At 33.6% G+C, this 21,091-nt stretch overlaps 2 protein-coding genes across 2 annotated transcripts in view; one reads left to right on the top strand and one right to left on the bottom strand.

Annotated features, from left to right (window-relative positions):
• Window positions 1-1,077: 1,077 nt before the first annotated feature.
• On the bottom strand, window positions 1,078-5,756 carry LOC117683689 (gastrula zinc finger protein XlCGF57.1). Its single transcript, XM_066073402.1, has 2 exons — window positions 5,627-5,756; window positions 1,078-3,945 (listed from the first exon to the last, which is right to left on the bottom strand). Exon 2 carries the CDS (start codon window positions 3,752-3,754, stop codon window positions 2,219-2,221), a length of 1,536 nt encoding a protein of 511 aa, XP_065929474.1. The 5' UTR covers window positions 3,755-3,945; window positions 5,627-5,756; the 3' UTR covers window positions 1,078-2,218.
• Window positions 5,757-9,032: 3,276 nt separating this feature from the next.
• LOC105339504 (rifampicin phosphotransferase) overlaps window positions 9,033-21,091 on the top strand; it is a 28,168-nt gene continuing 16,109 nt past the window's right edge. The window contains exons 1-17 of the mRNA XM_066073400.1: window positions 9,033-9,147; window positions 9,666-9,832; window positions 10,295-10,551; window positions 11,335-11,400; window positions 12,011-12,124; window positions 12,720-12,829; window positions 13,602-13,657; window positions 14,011-14,063; window positions 15,578-15,705; window positions 16,116-16,263; window positions 16,667-16,850; window positions 18,006-18,068; window positions 18,253-18,302; window positions 18,581-18,747; window positions 19,119-19,189; window positions 19,552-19,616; window positions 20,247-20,394. Coding sequence (XP_065929472.1) covers window positions 9,048-9,147; window positions 9,666-9,832; window positions 10,295-10,551; window positions 11,335-11,400; window positions 12,011-12,124; window positions 12,720-12,829; window positions 13,602-13,657; window positions 14,011-14,063; window positions 15,578-15,705; window positions 16,116-16,263; window positions 16,667-16,850; window positions 18,006-18,068; window positions 18,253-18,302; window positions 18,581-18,747; window positions 19,119-19,189; window positions 19,552-19,616; window positions 20,247-20,394 — 1,947 coding nt within the window. The 5' untranslated portion in view covers window positions 9,033-9,047. The remainder of the gene's footprint in view (window positions 9,148-9,665; window positions 9,833-10,294; window positions 10,552-11,334; window positions 11,401-12,010; window positions 12,125-12,719; window positions 12,830-13,601; window positions 13,658-14,010; window positions 14,064-15,577; window positions 15,706-16,115; window positions 16,264-16,666; window positions 16,851-18,005; window positions 18,069-18,252; window positions 18,303-18,580; window positions 18,748-19,118; window positions 19,190-19,551; window positions 19,617-20,246; window positions 20,395-21,091) is intronic.

The following is a 21,091-nucleotide window of genomic DNA, read 5'->3' as shown; positions in this document are numbered from 1 at the left end:
CATGTGAGGCCTGGTCCAGACAATTTTTCCAAAACCGGTTAAGGGTCTGAGGATTAATTATTTCGGCTTGCTTGGGGAGTGGAAGGCACACTTTTAGTAATATTACTAATATGTAAATTTAAAAAAATATTTTCCAAGTAAAGTCTCTAGCATGCGCGGAGCTGGAAAAAGTGACGTCTATTTTAATTCTCTATTGAACTTGTTAAAAAATCAAAAATGTAAAATTTTGCTAATTTTGCTCTTGATGGTTGCTTTTGCTTCGCAGTCATCATGAAAATATTAAAATGAATCACATATATATATGACTGTACTGTTCTAAGGTAATTAATTTATACATGTACAATATTACTTTCATTATTTCAGAAATATTTCACAAACACATTTCTTAAGACTTGCTAATATGAAAAACATATTTACTTCTTGGTATTAAATAAAAAGTTTATTAACAACAAGGTTTGTTGTATTAATTTAACAAAATGACTATGAAGAAATCACTGCACTTTACAAATACAAATACAAATATTTTATTGGCACAAACACAATTACAATAATTGGCAAAGGCCCAATGGATATATAAGAACATCATTGTATGTTTACAATAATTGCATGTACAGTATATATATTTTTACTGATCTATATAGATCAGTTTAACATTTCCTTAGACTAATTGACATCTGTGTTCAAAGCAGTCATTAATGAATTTAACAGTAATATTTAAAATAGTATGTACGTATTTCACTATTTAAACATACATGTAAAATGTATCTTTCTTTGTCCAAGTTATTGGCAATATTTATTTTACTTATCTTATAAAAATTACTAAAATAGCTGTTCCTTAAATGAGAATAGGCTTTACATTGAAAAAGAAAATGAGTTTCATCTTCAATTGCACCAGTTTTACAAGCATTACAATATCTTTCATTCCTAATTGTGGCATTATATCTACCACTTTCTATTGAAGTTTATGTGCACTTAATCTTATTCTACTAATAGAGGATCTCTAAGATCTTTTCCTGAGTATATCAACATAAGGACTTCTTTTTCTCATATATAATTTTTGAAAAAATGAAAGATTGCTCTTGGATACATTGGTCAATGATTCTTTGCTTTATGTTTGGTAAAAAGTGTTGAATTGTGCTTTTATAATTACTAATGTTTGAGAATCCCAAATTGTCTAGGATGCCATAAATTTTCTTAGTCCAGGAATTGGAATTGATCGTTCCCTGATATAATTTAAATGCCAAAGAATTAGACGTTATCAAGTGATTCCAATATTTAATGCTTGAGAATGAGATTTTAGACCAAAGTGGTAACCTGTTTAATTCTGCCAAACAACCAGCATTAGATGCTTTGCAATGTAATCCAAGTATATCTTTAAGAAATTTTACATGAAATTTTTCGATAACAGTGAAATATCTTTCAATGAGAGATCCACTCCCCATATTTCACAACAATAAAGAAGTACATGTAGAAATGTACGTACTATCATTTTTAAATAGAGAAAGTGTATAATTCAGAAAAACAAAATGAATTTCTTATGCACTACATGTAATAAAAAGTTGGGGGGGAGGGGGGGGGGCTTTGAATATAAAGAGAAAAATAATTGTGCAATGCAAAATATAAATATGTGGAATTCTTATTTACACATGGTTCTCTATAAATCTTGCAGGCACATGAGTGTGCATATTTGCACAAAAAAAATGCTATTATGTCAGGAACTGAGTATTTTACAATTTCTTAACAAATCAGAAATAAATTCTCTCTACTAGTAAATTAAACCTCATAAATTTCAGCAGTACATTGTACCCTGTAATAGTGTCTATTCAGCAAATAAAAGCTTTGCATATATAATAAATACATGTGAAGTGACTTCATGTGAGAATTATTTGGATCCAGTTCTTTGTTTACTTAAATGATGTATGCAAATGTGTCTTTCAGGAGTTTTAGTCAACAACTTAAAGACTATTTACTTTTATCAATTGCAAATTAAAATATTAAAATCTCAAAACTAGTAAACTTCATAAAATTCAGCAGTTTACAGAACCTTGAAACACTGTTTAATAATTCATGAAATTAAAGCTTTACAAACCGGTATATATTGAATACAATAACTTCATTCAAAGCATTGTTTGGACCTTCTTTTTTGTTACATGATGTAAACGAGTAACTCCTATTAAATTCTCATGAGTTTTTTGTCACCAACTTGAAGGCTCTTTACTTATATTAACTGCTTCTTTAAAGACTTGGTTCCTCTTTTTTGTTTCATGGAATGTATATCAGAATGAATCTTCTCATGAGTTTTTAGATTACCTGGCTGATTAAACGATTTTCCACAGTGCACACATGTGTATGGTTTGATCCCTGTATGTATCTTTTCGTGTCGTTTCAGGTGTGAGCATTGTACAAATGTTTTCCCGCAAGTATCGCACACATAGGGACGTTCACCTGTGTGCAACCTCTTGTGATTTGTAAGATACGAACGGCAGTTGAATTCTTTTCCGCATGTTTCACACAGGTACAACTTGACTCCCGTGTGTAAGGTCATGTGTTTATTATATTCTCTTCTACGCATAAACCTCATAGGGCATTGGTTGCAGGCAAATGGTTTTTCGCCTGTATGAACTCTCATGTGATTTTTCATTGCATACAGAGCCAGGAATCTCTTTCCACAAAATTTGCACAGAAAGTTTCGCTCGTTGGTGTGCCTCATTTTGTGTAAAATCAAGCTCTGTTTTGTAGACAACACCTTGTCGCACACGTCACAGACAAACATTTTCTGACAGTTTGACCTGATGTGCTGAATAAACTGCCCCCGATGGAGGAAAGATCTATCGCACACCTCACAGGTTAAAGGCTTGACGTCAGAATGTGCCTTCAACATATGCATCTTCATATTCAGTTCACGACAAAACTCTTTCTCACACTTGCTACATTTAAATGGTTTGTAATTCTTGTGTTTATATATATGTTCATTACATGCAGTAACACTATTAAATGACTCCTCACACACTGGGCATTTGAACGGCTTTTCATTGGAGTCTGCGTGGTTCTTCCTGAAATGGTTTCTCAGTGTTGTAGCTACATACTCTTTTTGACAAATGTGGCACTTGTATCGGATAGGGCCTGAACTGGCAGAAGTCTCACCAGTGTGGACTTTCATGTGCTTCCTCAGAATTGAAGACGAAGTGAATGATCTACCTTGACACAGCGAACAGATATATGGTCTCTTTATTCCCCTCTTTGACTTTGGCTTTTCATCTGGTTCTGTGTTGGTATTTTGTCTTTTCAAAGGTTTCTCAACACTGGATATCGATCTTTCATTGTTAGTAAAATGCACTGCATCATCGTTTTCTTCATCTGCATCAGAACCATTTGTGTTTTCGTTGCCATCATTCAACTGTTCAGAATTCTTTCTTGAATTATACAGAAAATCTCCATTTTTGTATTGGTAACTTGGCTGATCTTCATCATCATCACTTTGAATATCACTCCCCTTAATTTGAACTAGCAGATCATCATCATCATCATCATCATCATCATCATCATCATCATCATCATCATCATCACTGTCTTTCAACTCATTTAATAACTGTACATTGTTCTTCTGTGAATGCTGAATATCCTTACTTCTTGACTCCATATATCCACCGATCCACCCATCTGATTGTCCCATACAGTTGGATTCCTTATTTTCTGTATGCATAGTTACTGTGATTTCTTCGGATGGTTTCTCTTTCTTTAATTTTGTTGACATATTACTTTTATTTATTTATTTGTTCATTTGTAAGACAAAATATTTGATGTATTTATTTTGAATGTTTTTTGATTGGAAGCTCTTTAAAACTTAGACATTAGCAACAGTTAAAATGGCTTCACTTCAAAGTCTTGTGTTCTTCATTTTTTTTTCCAAATGCTATCCCTTTATGGAAGGCAGGTCCAAAATGGCTTCAAAGAGAAACACAAGAGTCAAGACAGCATAAAATAGAGCACAACAATTTTCATAGAGACAAATTTATAATGAAAATGGTCCTTTAAACATGTCATGTTATCAGTACAGTAAAACACTCTTACAACGGCCGAATATGCTTCGCTCTAAGCGTAATTCGTTATAACCTTCAAGTTTACATTCAACATCTAATAAAGTCAGGAGGATTGAAAATTACTTGGCTGGAAGCATCATATTAATATATATTTAAACAGGACTTGCCGTCTCCAAAAATTTTAAATCACTTAACTCAGTCCTCAACTCAAATCTTTATATGAGAAGTGAATGAATTTGAGGTCAAAACTCAGAACTGCCACATCTTTTAATATTGTTTATCCACCCCCCCCCCCCCCCCAAAAAAAAATCTGCGCTTGGCCCCATCATAGTGACACCGTTCACATATTACATGTATTTTGAATGTGTTATTATAGGGTTAAGCTGTTTTTATTTCGATATACATGTATTTGTTTATTAGAGAGATATACTGATTTAAAATGGAAATAATTTACAATACATAGATAAAGACAGCAGGATTTCGCGAGATTTCGATCAGTTGCCCATGTCTCTGCTTTTCTAAAAATATGAGGCTACAATCTGACATTCACCGAACATAGCTTTGCTTGTGGTTTAAGGTAGTCCATCCATAACTATCATATTTCATATCTAATAGATTGCAAGTTTGATCACTAAAATCTTAATGTGATTTTAAGGAGTTTATTAAATAATAAAGTTTCACCTTTGAAATTTAAAAAAAAAATTATTCATATAAATTTATGATATGTTGAAGTTAACATGGAAGTCTATGGGAAAAATGCATTTTTAAATATATTTCTTTAGAACAAGTAATTTTTTCACATTTTTCTTGGTAAAAAGTTGCAAAAGCTTTCTCCGTCTTCGAATATGCTAAAATAATTTAAAGTTTACCATACATTTTTTCAGAAAATATTTTTTTTTAATTTTCCTTAAGGGCAGACAACTCTTAAAAAAAGTTTTAAGTGCAAAAAGTTCATTAAATTGACTACATACATAAACCCAAGTTTGGTTTATGTCAGCCTCATAATAGCTTCAAAATATGTATTTGATGTAGTATAGATCAATCAAAATTGTTAAATTCACCTTAGTTATCATGGTTATGGATGGACCACCTTAACTTACAGGTACATTCCATAGGCGTCGGAACCGGGGGGCTAGGGGGGGCTTAGCCCCTCCCCCCCCCCCACTTTTTTTGGCAAAGTTATACCTAACCATTAGAAACATAGCATGATAGAGGGTTCAGCCCCCCCCCCCCCCCACTTTTTCTCGCAGGAAAGATTATTGCTCCTAAATTTACCTTGAAAGATTGAGAAGCATAATATACCCCCCCCCCCCCCCCCCCCACACACACACACACGGATTAGGAATTTCATGATTTTGGGAAGAAAATATTTGGGTAAGTAAGTTTTTTTTCTTTTGGAAGTATAGGTATACCCCCCCCCCTCCACGGATTAGGATTTCCATGATTTTGGGAATTACTTTTTTCTCAATATTTCTGAGGATTAGTCTAGCCCCCCCCCCCCCCCCCCCCCCCCACTTTCAATTTGCTTCCGACGCCAGTGCATTCAGCAGTAATTTTTCTGAACTCAACTTGTCAAAACTCCTCACCTCGACAAAGGCATCCGCCATCCGATCCAGGTTAAGACACAAATTACTTTTCTACTGTAGCTGACAGTACCTAAAACAAGTGCAGGGCACTAACTCGACTAACAAATTTCAATGGAAAACTCGAAACCGGAAGTTTCACAATTAGTATAAAAAAACCAAACTACACAATGGAAAGAACTAATAGTTCCGGGAATAATAACAATATACATTTACTGTCGGGTTATGCGTTTCTCCAGCTCCCCAACTTGTCACCGCGCCGTTTTGTCATCACAGAAAAATACCTTGTGTCTTTTTTAAAAACTTTTTTCAACTAAATGAGATGATTTAAAAAAAGAAAGTTTTTCTCCTCCAAAGCGTAAGCCTGAATAGGCATTCTGAAACACCGAGGTCTATATATTTGCACTTACATGCCCCAAAATCGCTTTGTTAACACAACAACGTGTTTAAAAACGCTGTAGAAATATTACTAAAACTTTTTTAAAAACATTATTACAACGTAAATTCGTGTGGTTTTTGTTACGGTATAATAAATTTTATTTAAACATTTTAAAATTATTACATAGAAATGAATACAAATTAAGCTTTTAAAAGAAACATTTTTTTCTGACATTGTTATCATTAGTGAAAGTTTGGAGAATCATTTTCAATGCAAATCCCTATGAAACTTTCTCTCTAATATAGTATGTTAAATCAAAATGCATAATTTATAATGCTAGCTCTGTCTTGTTAATATTTAAATAAACATATGCAACAAATAAATCAGTATCTGGTTTTTAAAATAATATCTAAATGTACTATATAGATGTGATTATTGCTTAACTTTTATTTTGTCCCAATAGTAGAATGACTTTTAAACGGAGAAAAAACATCGAGTTCGATTATTTATAGATGTTTTAAAAACGTTCTGCAAACATTGCCTGGTAGTGTTTTATATAAATTAATTATACTGCGTTATAACATTAAATTTTTCATTTTGTATGACAAGCATGCAGTAAAAAAATCTGACGAAATATACATCTGAAATACTAAAACAATGAAAGCAATTTCAGTCAGACATTTGTATAATTGACAGTGTTATAATCAAAGTACTGAAAGCCGGACTCTTTTTGGTGTCTTTATGCATATTGTGTAGTAAAGACTGAAATCTCTCTCTTTCTCTCTCTCTCTCTCTCTCTCTCTCTCTCTCTCTCTCTCTCTCTCTCTCTCTCTCTCTCTCTCTCTCTCTCTCGCATACTTTTAATGTCGGCAAAGCGTCAGAGAGCGACCAAATTTTGTTAGCGGCTATAAACGAATATACATGTATGTCTAGTAGAAAAAAGTTCAACAATCCCCATTTCTTCAACGTGCAGCAAAGTACTAGTAGTTCATGAAAATTCATGCGCATTGTTTGTGTCCAAAATACATAGTCTTGTTTTTAAATGTTAACACGTTATTTATAAGAAAACTAAAAAAGGACTGACAATTCTCTCGAAACCAAAATAAAAAAAACAAAACGCCAACACTTTTGACAAAACGTGGCTCTTTTTGTAACTATTTGGTATAGCGAAAGATTTTACTTTACCGCTGTTTGGTTTTTTGTTTACTTTTGATGTTGTGCTATTTACAGTAACGTTGGCGATTTGCCTGTAAATCTCCGCCTCCGATAAAGTTTTTACTATAATTTTGGGAGAGAGCTAGGTCATGCAGCAACCTCGCTCCTTATGATCTGCCAATAAGATACATGTACATGTATGTTTACGCTGCATGTGGCGTTTGCTGTTGATAAATAGTATCAATGGGATTGACAATGATCAAAAGTGTACGAATAAATAAAAAGATATGCGTGTGTCCGTCAACAAGACAGAATTTTTTTTAGATCGGGTTCGATGATGCGGAATAAATGAGCTCGGGTTCGAAGTCCAACCATCGGACGATATTTTGGTTCTGCACAGCAGCTGATTGAAATAGGTTAGGTAACAACATTTAGACACGGAATTACCTTCTTCAAAATATGTGAATGGAAAAACATAAACCTAATGCAGCTTTTGAAATCAAATGCAACCAAGCTAGCTTTGTTGAATTATTTATCGGCTTTGAAGTTCTAACAGTTCTAAGTTAGCATGATTAGACTATATTATGTAAGGCGTATTTAAATAGCTAAGCATTCCAACTGTTGTTATTGTAAAAATATTTGGTCCTAGCTTTGGCCTTAGACTTTTTGGTTAGAAAAAAAAAATGATGCAATTGTTAACATGGTTATACCGTTATAATCCATCCCTGTTGGGATTTATCTATATTCACAAAATGAGTGCATAATTAAGATGGATTACCGTGCATGTATTAACAATGCATGTGATAACCCCAAAATGAGTGATTTCACTTCATGTATGAATTGAAAAAAAAAGTGATGCAAACATTCATGATTGCAGACTTCAGCACTCATCATACAACGTATGATTCTATATAGTCCCCCTCAAGAAATCTAATTAAAATTAGATGTCAGATCCACTCATTTACTCGCTTCACAAACTTTGGGGGCTAAAATCCGGTAGGAAATGTAAAGGGTCACTACTTGGTACACAGAAGTCTTTCTACGACTAAAAGTACATTAAATGAAAGTGACAACAATTTTAGTGTTTGTGTAGGGAGTAAGCAAGCAGATCCAACTTCTAATTCTGATTTTATAGCCCCTTAGCATGCTCTGTAATAAACCAGAGAATATGAAACATAAGGGCTGCCGACCTTACTGATCATCTTTATGTTATTGTATACAGAAACAATAGGAGGAAAACATCTTGTGTATTATTGTCGACTTGCTTCACATTCAAATTTGTCTTATAATCCACAGGCACCAAGCTCGTTTGATGAAATATAGAAAAATTAGAAACATATCAGAGTTTGGTGATTATAAACCATACATGTACTATATATAATAGAAACATATTAGAGAGGCACATATTATCAAGGTAGCTTTGTGCCTGTGTGTCAACCAAGGACAGAATCGTACAGCTTTTTGACATGTGACTGCATGAATTTCTACTTACTGATTACCGGCAATGAATTTGAATACTGTATACATGGAAATATTCACCCCTATTTTATTTTTGCCCTCGTTGTCTGCGGGCGAATTTAAGACTGGGCGAATTCCGAAGTTCCAAGCTATTTCTTTAGTACACAAGCAAGTCTGGGCGAATTTAAAACGGGGTGAAACTGTTTGCAAGTGTAGAAGGGCGAAAATAACACGGGGAAAAAATAACCATGTATACAGTATATAAAACATCTAAATACACATAGTGACAGAAGAGGAAGAATGACCACAGCTCTTCTTACTGAGCTTAAGGGTTAACCAGCTTGTGCTAGTATGAGTGTGGCAGTACTAAGCCTATAGACACTTCTTTTACAATATGATACTCACAGTACAGTATAACTTTTGTTTTGCAGAATGCTTTGGACTGTTTGTTTGGGCATTGGTCTGTGTGTACTGGTATGGGAGTTATTTAAACCAGTTCCTGCTCCTGTCAATGGAGTCTACAGACAGCCAGGTAAATGGCATAAGTGTATCAATGTACAAGCTAAGTTCAAGTCATAAACTATCAGTGGTTGTGTTACAGCTCAATCTATGCTTTTGATGTGCAATAAATATTAGATGGTTGGCACCCTTAGATGGTTTCCCTGAAAGTAAAAAACCAAATTTGTCAGAACTAACCAGTCCTTGTGTAGTGTGAATACAATGTCAGTTCCTGGGTCATTGAGCATGAAAGTTCTCTGATTTTTTTTCTTCAAAATTTCAGTCATTTCTGAAATGCGTATTAATTATAGATTGACCTTTAAAATGTGTAGGTAGCAACTAAATAGGGAAGAAATCCTTATGACAGTAACATTTTTGATTTTTCTGTCTGTAAAAAACAATTCAAGAATCTAGCTGTATATGAATTCTAAGTACAAGTAAGTCTGTGATATCTTCTTGATTCTGGGGCATATAGTGTTAGGTTTAATATAACTGTATTTCTTAAACGAACTGAATACTTGACAATGAAAACTTTAAGAGTCTTTTCTACAGGTCGATGGTACCATCTGAAGAGGCTGGTTTTCCTTGGATTGTTGAAACTGCGACAAAGAAAGAAGAGAAAGGAAAAATCACTGAAAGAGGGGAATGTTGGGTATGGGCTGTCTGTAACGGACCCTGAAAAAATGGAGGAGAGGCCCCCATTATTGGAGCATCCTCATGTAAGTCAACAATATCTAGCCTTCAGGAACTCTACATAAAGTATGCAACTTTGAATTCTTGAATTAGGATTTTGTCCTTATTAAAAAGATTTTGTAAAATGTTTATTTGGTGGAATAAGTGTACATTTACCTGTTATAATATTTTCATTTCTCTTATGTTTTGCATTGGAAATCTGCGACATTCATTTTAATTCCTGTAAACACATATATTGTCTGGATGGCCTGGTGTTTTTTAGGACTGACAACATCCGAAAACAAGCATTCAATGATGAAATGTATATGTATGCAATATCTTTGGCTATTTCCATACAAATACATGCATGTTTTTTTTGCAAATTTTTGCAAATTCATATTCAATATGCAAAACTTTAGATGTACAAATGTGTAAATTTCCCTAGATATTCTTTCAATCTTATTTTGAAAAAAAAAATTTCTATGAAAATTAAGTCCTCTTTATTTTAGGCAATAGACTCGGTCTATTTTGGAGGATTCAATAAAGATGGCATATATTTTGTGGCAAGAGTTGCCCGTCGACATGGTCGGTATGCTGAGGTGTGGCTCTACCTACACTTGCCGGGAGTGGGGGATTTCCATCACCCCGTCCACCCAGACACACTGATAAGTAACGTGACCCCAGGGACTCTCACTGCTGGGGGTCTGAAGATTGAGATGTTGGACCCAATGGTGAGATGGAGGGTCTCTTTTAATGGGCTTCTCAGGTGAGTGCAGGGTCTCATTTAATGTGCTACTCAGGTGAGTGCAGGGTCTGTTGTTTAATGGGCTACTCAAGTGAATGGAGGGTGTCATTTGAGGCAACAATCATATATGTAGATTTTTCATTTTAAGTACCAGGTTCCTTATTTCATGATTTTGCCCTTTTGTCTCAAATTGCAACAAAATTTTCATGTAATTTCATTAAGTTCACAACTGTCAGATATATAGAAATATAGAAGTAAGCTCACAGATTTAAACTTTTTAAAAGATCTCTGCAAAAAGAAGCTTCATGTGACTTGATGCATTTATACGTAAAAAGTCGTAAATCAAGTAATGAAAGCACATCATTCCCAATAACGTCAGGAAAATTAACAATCCCTAAGAAATTGACTCCAGCATATTTGAATAAATCTCCAATATTTTTTTAAAGTTATCTACAGTGTAGAAGATGTATTCTTTGGCTGTCATCAATGATAAAATCTCAAATGGATTCTAACAGAAGACTTTGTAGCTTTTTGCTTGCACATTGAAAGTACGGCAATTTGCATACATTTATTTTATTTTTAGTGCCCTGTGGTAGGGCTGCCCATAGATTGAAATGAAAATTTTTAAAACAAGTATAAATTCTGAGTTGGCCTAGAAGTGTGGTATTTCTCTCTCCTTTGACCTTATGGTTGACCCCTCAAAAAACACAATGTTTTAAGAAAGTGTGGATTAAATTAATAAATTTACTTTACATTAACAATATAGCATGATTAATTAATGTACAGTTTCCATGTTTAATACAGGAAAGGAGTTTGTAAAGATCTGGACAAAAAGGAGGGCTCCTTGGTGCACACCAAATTCTCCTTTACGTAAGTCTTTTTTTCGAATTTTTGGATGGTAATAACGAGATGAATTTTTACACAACTTTTTCAAAATTGTTAATTAGGGTTTACCGTACAGTGGAATCATTCGTGGTGGCTCAACATTTGTGGTATTCGTGGGTAGCCCTCGCTCGAATTTAAATCCTCAACGAAAATTAATTATAAAAGATTTAGTTTACCTACTGAAACTGAAAATTGACTCATCCACGAAATTTCATACCCACGAATAAAAAAAAAAAAACCAATCCATGAAAATTGGCCCCCACGAAATTAAATGATTCCACAGTACAATGTGCTTACTTTTCCTGAAATTTTAGATGTTGATAACTACTTGAAGTTAGTTTTCTACAAAAAATGTACCTAGATTGTTTTATTATTTTAAGAACTACCGGTAATTGAATTAGATTTACAGTGTTGGTCAATGGCAATATTTCTTTTGATTTCAATGAGATTGCTTTAATCAAGCTATATACCATTTACCTATATGAAGTACATTGACTAAGTTCTAAGTTTGACCCCCGGCTAACTCTCACTCACTAATTATTTGGTGGATTTCATGAACTTGCTTAATCAATCATGATGGAATTTTATTCTACAGATGGAAGGCGGTGACAGACCCGTTTAATTTTGACACAGATGTCAACCCCAAGGCTCTGGCTGATGGGATAGCAAGAGAGGGGTGGACAAGAGAGTTCTTTAACAAACTGCAAAGGTATATTCCATAGATTCCTTATATAACGCGAGTACTTTATTCCATGATTCAGATGTTTTCCATCACATCGCGAGAACATAAAATAGTAAATGCCTAATTTTTATCATAGATTCATGTAGTTGACATATGTCTAACATGCGCTTCTCACGGTTTTACGCACATATTAATTCCTCGCATTTAAATAGGAATCTACAGTAATTAACTTAAATGAATTCTTGATATTTGAGTTAGGATTACTTGTTCATTTAAAGGCATAAATAAATGCAATTGACAACTGATCTGCAAGTTTTTCATAAGGTAAAGACATTATTCCTCTTGAATAAGAGAGACAACTCTTACTTGTTCAAGTGACTACCGGTACATGTATTATATTTAAAAAAATAAACAACTGTCAAATAGAATGGGTTTTTTAGTCATTTTTTGCTTTGTGTACATTTAAGATATAATTTGATAGTATATAGTATAATTATAAATAAAATTTAATAATAATGTAGTTTCTCTCTCAGTAAAACTGACTGTATAAATTGCTTCAGCAAAATTCTATCCTAGTCTTTTAAGCTGCTTGACATAGCTATTGTGTGACTGTTTTGAACAGGGACCACCAGACGCACTATGAACAGTGGGGGGAGCTCAGTGGCCGGTTACAGGTGGGTTGGGGTGAGGAACAGAGCCTGAGGCTGAAGTCTGTCAGGGACCACTCTTATGGTGAGTATGAATCAGATGGGGAGGTAGATGGGAGGAGGGGCAGAGCCTAGGGCTGAAGTCTGTCAGGGTCCTTTCTTATGGTGAGTATGAACAGATGGGGAGGTAAATAGGGGTGGGGGCAGAGCCTTGGGCTGAAGTCTCTTGGGGACCATTCTCACAAATGAATGTCGCATTATATTGTTCTAATAATGAACAAATTTTTATTTGTGTGCAGGAAACTTATGAGAGATTCATGAAATTTCAGAAAACTTTTTTATATATAGTTACGTAAGCTTAAATAATGATATATTAGTTCAAGACTTCAAACGTAGAATTCATGTTAATAAGAAAACCATTGTTTCATTAATCTAAGTTGAAGTGAATAAAAGTTTGACTGCAGTGTATGGTGCATACATAGGAAAGTGCAGTACTTCACAAGATTTTTAGAATCATTCTACATGCCATGATCAATTCATGTAGCAATATGGTGTATTTTGTAATTTACTTAGTGATATTCTATCTGATAAAAAAAAAGGCATTGTGAGTATTTGGTTATCATGTTATTTTTCATTGACTTTAGGAATCATTCTGTAAATTAAATTCCTGTACAAGTATGGCTTTACATTCATGTATTTTGAATACCATAAAGTGGTATGTATTATTTGCATTCCAATGAAAGCAAGGAAATCTGTAATCATGCACTAAATACAGCTCACATTTTAGTTAACATTTAGAGTTCCAGAAACATGATTTAAAATACATTAACTATTATTATGCTTTTATTTTTTCCCAGGTGTACGAGACTGGAGGTCTATTTATAGATATGTCATTCACTTCATTTTCACTGAGGTAGGGTCTGAATTAATTGATCAAAGTACTGCTCATATTTACACATCTGCTAATCTCAGCGAGATTTGACAAGACTGAAAAAGAAAAAAAAAAAAGAAGAGACGCCAGCCAAAATTTTTCAATCTCAGCAAATCTGGTTGAGATTAATACAGCTGCATGATATTGATCCATGTATGATTTTCAAATACAATACATGCATATGTACTACCGTGGTATTTCATGTGAATGGAATGATAAACATTCGTGTGATATGGAAAAATCACTTACTTCATTTTTAAGAAAGTTGTAAATAGGCCTTTTTTCAGATATTTTTAGCTATGAAATAAAATAAAGAATGGTTACTTACCTTACAGGATGGTACCATTATTCAAGTGGGGGTGGTCAGCCTGCCAGAAAATATGTCGCAGTAAGTACCAAGGACCATTTTTCATATGCACTACAACCTACATCATTTTAGTCTAGCAAATTAGATTGTGTATATAGTAACTATTACTTAAATGGATAGTTTTAGGGTGTGCCTCATATGAATTTCACATTGAAAGAGTAGGCAAACAAAGTTTACCTTTCACATGAAGTTCCTTTCTCACATTGAAAAAAAATTGAGGACAATACACACATCATAATGCACTAGACATGAAATTTTATTTGAAATCTTTAAAATAGATAAGAGTCATGTGAAATTGATGTGGGTACTCTTTTCATTTGAAATTTCTGGAAAAATTTCTGAATCACATAAAGTTCATGGTAGGCTTGATAGTTACTGCTTGTGTAATTTTTGAGTGTTTTTAGACTAGTTTTTGGTGACTTTGATTAGAAATTGGGTACAGAATAATAACCTCTGTGTTTACAGCAAGTTGCAGAATGCATTGTGTAATGTTGATGTATTGGGTAAGCACTGTTACCATGCCAACAAAAGGGAGATTTTCATGGGATCTTTTTTTCAAAATGTAAGATAAAAAACCTTTAAAACAAGTACTTGTATTGGAATTATTTGGGTTTTAAATCATCCTTTAAAAGTGTTTGTTTGGAATTGCCGCCTGGAGGTTTCTAGTCCAAGGAGGAAGAAAGGGGATTTAATTCAATTAAAAATTGGGAAAAAACAAAAATCTCCGAATAAAAATAAAAGGTTCTTTATTTTTGATAATAAAATTTTATAGAAAGGGGGGAGGGGGTATTTCAATGAGGTGGGAGGCATTTCAAAACAAACAATAATTTAATTTGGGTCTTATGAATAACCACAGAAACAATGAAACAGCGAAAATAAGATCCTTGTGAAAATTAGACCTGTTGACACATAACTGATGTATGACGGTTGCTTAGTGTGATTAACTGGAGGATTGCTTTGATGTATGCAAGTTTTTTTATATCAAGGCCAAAATTAGGCTGTTATATAATATATTACATGTAAACTTTTATGAACTTCTAAGGTGAAGGATTAAAAATCTGTCTTTATATTTTATTTGGTGGCCAAGTGGAATATATCTTTCAACTAAAACTTTAACAATATGCATGGCATTGCATGTATATATAACGTAACACTGACTGTTTGATCATGAGTTTTAGAACCACTGATAGGTTTACATCTTTTGTATATAAGAGTATATATCAGAATTTTCCTTTACCTCCAAAATCTCTTTATTGTTATTATTTAATTGAATTACCTGGTACAGTATACTAGAAATATTAGAGATTCCTAAATTGTCTGTTAAAGTAAGTATTGTTTATGTATACACATATCAATCATTGAAGATTAAAAAAAAATTAAGTACTGGACATAAGATATACCAGGTGTATTTTATTTCATAATAGGTGTTTGGTATGAGATTTATATTATTGTAAAGAATTTCTCTCTCTCTCCCTCTTTCTCTCTCTCTCTCATTCATGGACATTGTTATAGCTGTTTTGTTAATCTGTTACCAGTTTGAAGGTTGGCTACGTCATGTTCCCGAGTGCCCAGACATTTTCTGTGGAGGATACAGACATACAGTTATGGCGGATCGCGCCTGACGAAGGCCCACTGAACAAGTACAGCTTCAGTTTTAAAGCAGGTATAGTTAATCAGATTTGTTACAGTAAAGTATGGATATCTAATTCATGCTTACAGAAAAGTCTGTTTATTACCCTAAGCCCTTATTTATTTATTGTCAATGAATATATCAGAAAGCATGTGTTATCATAATTTAACAAGTCAATATTGATCGTCCCTGGCAGTTTGCAGCATCTAAGTGTTATTTTATTTGCTGCCCTTTTTGATTTATGCATTCATTTAGGAAAAATTCAGAGATTGAATTTTAATTAAGGGCTACATGTTTTCAGAACTGAACTATGACAAAAAATATCTGTGACAATGATGATTTTTCCAACTTCCAAGAATTAAAGCTGGCCTACAGTATCAATTAAAATTACAGATGATTAAAGAAAGTTTTGTTTATTAAAACTGTAATCTTCTTTGTAACAGGAGAATTGAAATTCGATGTCGAAGTAAAAGGGGAAGTAACTCCAGAGTTTTATCATCATGAGGATCGAGGCAGTCATATTTATGAGAAATGTTCTCGTTTTGTTGTGAACGGGAGACCTGCTTACGGAATAACAGAGTTCCATTATAGGTGAATGTTGTTGTTTTTGTAATATTTTCCTTACGTAATCTTTATAAACTTTGAATACCTTATGTTTTATTTTAAATAAGTAAACTCTGACTCAATTTATTTAATCTTCTACAAGGGCAGTTAAATAGGGCAACAGTTACAACCAGCAAAACAATTTTTAAAAACATTTAAAAAATTACTATGCATGTAATACTATTTAAAGAGTTATTTTTGACAAACTAAAGAAATAAAGATATTATAAAAATTCAATGTTAATGAAACAAAATGAGAATTTTAATTCTATTTATTCTCTTCATGTATAAATCGAATGTAAAATGAAAATAAGTTACAGTAACTTTATGAAGTCTCCATTTCAACCAGAGTGTCAGTTTTGATATTCATTTAATTGATGTATTATATATAGAAATATGAATGGACCTAGCTACACTCCTCTCAGTTGCCTCCCTTTGCTGTGCGAGCCTCGGGATTTGCGCTCGGGTTTGGACGAGGCTCTGACTCTTCCTTTTACCGAAGAGGCTTGTGGGAGCAGTCCACTTGTGGGAGGAAAGGGGTCACAGCTTGGCCTGCTCTCCTCTATCCAACACAAGGTAATCTGTCAGGGAAGATTATCACCCCTGTCTTAATCTTTTTTCCAATGCATGGTACTCTGGGACTGTATAAGTGTACAAACATTTTCCCTCCTATTTTAACTGATTTTTGGGAGTTGATTTTAATCAACTCTCCTATGCAGTTACTCAGGCAAACCGGAACTGAAACAGTGTTTGGACCTAAGCACAAATCATCACCGCTGTCAAGATTTAGTTCTTGAAAATAATGTAAGTAATGTATGCTGAAGCATTGTTTTTTCAAGGAAACTTATTTATAGATACCCTGAAAATAGTCAGATTTTAAATAGTTCGAACAATTTATTATTTTGTAGTTGTATGTATTCCTACCCCAAAGTTCAATGAGACTCGTTCAACCAGACGCTCGGCTGTCTCTGTAAAATCTTCAACAAACTCTCTTTTGCTAGTTGGAGATTAACAGAGACAGCCGAGCGTCTGGTTGAACGAGCCTAGAGTTTAATATTGCTTTGATTCTTACAATTTTTCAGAAATATTTCGATTATTGATACATAATTTGATGGAATAAATTCTATCTTTAAATATTACACAACATATGATTCATATAGAGTTTTCTCAAAATTCTTGTCAAAAGAATCCGAAAATTCATATTATAAATATGTGCGTAATTCAAATACAGAATAGATACTACTTGTCGTGCAAAATAACAAATCGTTGATTTTTAAATAAAGAACAATTGATAAAATCGACTCCCTTCAGTACTTCGGTACTTTGATTTACTTAGTACTCGCTTTCTAATCCATTTCATGATACTCATTAAAGGCACATTTTCAACCCTGTATTGTTTTCCCAAATTCCTCATCACTGTCAGTTTGGGTTATTTATTAATAAAATGAAGGTTTCTTTTAGACATGTATTATTGAGTGTTGATGAAATCAGGTCAAAATGACACTGTTATCCTCACGTAAGTTTTTTTTTTTGAATGAATAAACATGAAAAAGTTTCATAACAGCTACCTGGTACCCCTGCTGTGGGTTTGACGTACATATATTTAACCTATGACAAAGCTGTGTACTTTTGTGTAAAAGTGATACTGTATCCGACATGAAGAGAGGAATAGGGATTTTGAATTTTTTAAGAATGGCAAAGAGAAAAATAAGTTCTGTCTTTTTTTTGCAGGAGGACTTTGTGGTGACAAAGGGATTTTCCATCACATTAAATGCATACAGACAACAGCTTCAGGTACAAAATAAGCTGATGTATGCTTAAATAGTTTTCTTTCTGTATTGTTATAATTTTTTTTTGCCTACCACAATTTTATTCTTTCCATCCCAATTTATTCAAAATAACCCTTCCCTAAACATTTTTTTTTTTTATTTTAAAAACAAAGATTGTAAAGATCGAAGAATTATTTTTGTTTTTGTAGAGACAGCCATCTATTGTCACAGCCATCACAAAAATTGAAGAATCTTTCAGGTAATTGGTTTCTTTGTGGATGAATGTTTGAATCAAACAAATTATAATAATAATGTACCCAGAGCATATGCAGATTTGGCTTTAAAATATGATTCTTATTGATTACCGGTTCAGTAATTATAATGAATTTGACAGTGTGTGACCTTGACATTAGCAGCATTTACTCTGATGATGATGCTTTTGTCCACCTTGACACAATTAACTAATTCTCCTTGCATTATGGTCTATTTGACCTTGACTTACTGTACTTACTCCAATTTCTGTTCCCCTTTTGACAGAATTGGAACCATTCAGGACACCCAGTCTCGTTGCTCGGACACTGTGGAAGCCATCGCTGGCAGTACAATTACAGACAGTGTCAGGGCAGCCATTTTATCCTCTATGGAGGAAGTATTTGGTGCTGATTTTGAACATAGTTGTGTCGCTGTAAGGTCATCGGCATCAGGTATAGATTTCTAAAATGTTCTCTGTTTTAATGATTCATGATTTAATATCTATTTAAATGTCGAACATGCTATTCTATGAATGCTGCATGTGAAGGATTTACATGTGCATTGCAGTGGATGTTTCAAATCAAATTATCAGAATAATAAAGGGAAAATTTCATTCTCTCGTACTTTTGGATCAAAAGAAAAAAATTATTTACATGAAATGGATTCAGGGTTGATAATTCATTTTGTAAATGATAATTAATGAATGTTTTTGTTCTAGATTAAGTGGTGAAAATACCTTATGCAATAATAGACTAAAAGTTGTCATAGAAACAGTAGATTTCCTGTTATTAGTGATGTAAATCTGAGTAATAAATCGCTGTAGGTGAGGACGGTACTGAGGCCTCGGGGGCGGGGCAGATGGAGACCTTTCTGGGCGTGTCCGGAATTGACAAGGTGAGTTTGTTTACAGCACTGTAAACCAATTTTATTCACATGCGAGAAATTTTCGTGAGGTTCGCGAGGGCAAAATCATCGTGAATTTTTCCTCACTGTGAAGCAATTGTTGTTGTTTTAATGTTATAAAATGATGGGTCCAGATAAGGCTTGATCACAAACATTAGTTGTCGCAAACTATCGGTAGTTTGTGTCCAGTAAATCGCGAAATTTTGTCGTCGCGAATAAAAGTGGGTTACAGTATATAATTTAATATGGTTATGATTAATGAATCAACCGAAGCAAATAAATAACCCATTAAAAGAGAAACTCTGGATCATTTTTTATTATAAGTCTTTGACGTTGTCGTTGTGTTTTGACAGGTGCTGGAGTCTGTGAGTAGATGCTGGGCCTCAGCCTACAGTTTCCAGGCAGTCCAGTACAGGAGGTATGAAACTGTGTTACAGACTTGTGTGCTGATTCCAAGATAGTGATATATTAACACTCAGTGTATATTTCCCCTTATGTTTGCATTGGAAATCTGTGACGTTTAATTTTCAATGACAGGCCCAACCTGATCATGGAGTATGAGCAAAAGTAAACGTCATCATGCGTTATGAATAGGTTTTAAAAAATTATCATAATTGAGAGATTAAACGAAACGTTCAAACTTACATAACCAATTTGATATGTTCTTATGAAAAATAATCCTGAAATCATATCTATTTATATTCATTTTGTGTAGTAAAGACTTGCAATCTCTCTCTCTCTCTCTCTCTCGGCTGTTGGCAAAGTGTCAAAGAAACTAAATTTGTTAGTAGTTATAAACAAGAAATTTGTCTGTCTAGTAGAAATAAATCAGTTATGCATTTGCAATTTGCATGCCTATAGCCAAGACTTCCAGCAAAGCTCCGCTAAAAATTGCAAAAATAGAATTCATGCTCTTATCATGGAAATAGAGTATGTCAAAAAAATTATCTTAACATGTAAATACTATATACAAGGTATTTGTGTTAAGCATTTTTGGTTATGGGGAAATATTGTATATGAAGACCTGCATATTTACATCTTTTGACAGACAGAATGGTCAACCAATCAGAGTGCTGGTGGGTGTGGTTATCCAGGAAATGGTCAAGTCTGAGGTTTCAGGGGTCCTCTTCACGAACCACCCCGTGACAGGGAGTGCTGATCACATGGTCATCGACGCTTCCTATGGGCTGGGTGAGGTAAGGGAAATACCATTCTTCTACTCGAAAATTGAAATTTTTTACTTCTAACAGATGTTTTAAGTCAGAGTAACTGATAAGTTTACACAAAATTGCAAGCTTTAGATTGATACTGTGAATTCCTAATAAATGCAAGGAATTAATAATTATCTGCGTAAAATCACGAGAACAACATCTCAGGGATTCTAAAATCTCGCTTCTATTTCTCAGAAAGATGTTAACTGAATAAAACAATGAATAAAGCAGTTTTATCTTCTTGCAATTTGATTCAAAACAGTGGAATTAAGACTTAATACTCGCGTAAAATAAATAATCTACAATTATAGCTGAGACTAGTTTATAAGTATACTGGCACATGTATATCTGTGACATATATCAATTTATCAAATGATTTAAATGCAAGAAATAAATATCACATTTCACAGTTTTTAAAATCCAACTTTTATTTTTTAGACGGTTGCAAAGTTAATGAAAGTTTGATGAAAATTCGGCATTTGCGATTTTATATTCTGAGACTCGATGCAAAACAGTTGATTGAATCTTAAAATAAGGAATTAAGAGTATTTTGGAAATTGTGATGCTAGACTACTCATGTTAGTATGTTTTTGTTGTCTTTCTTTCCATGAAAGAGGGAGGGAGTTATGCCATGTAATTGACTGCTATTATGTGTTTGTTTTTTTGTGTACCATGATGTAGT

The sequence above is a fragment of the Magallana gigas genome, chromosome 10, assembly GCF_963853765.1.
Source record: "Magallana gigas chromosome 10, xbMagGiga1.1, whole genome shotgun sequence".
Taxonomy (NCBI): Eukaryota; Metazoa; Mollusca; class Bivalvia; order Ostreida; family Ostreidae; genus Magallana; species Magallana gigas.
The sequence above is the reverse complement of the archived record's forward strand: the minus strand, read 5'-3'. Positions and strand labels throughout refer to the sequence as shown.

Coding starts and splice junctions, on each gene's coding strand:
- LOC117683689 (XM_066073402.1), bottom strand. CDS start 3,754: ATGTCAACAAAATTAAAGAAAGAGAAACCATCCGAAGAAATCACAGTA.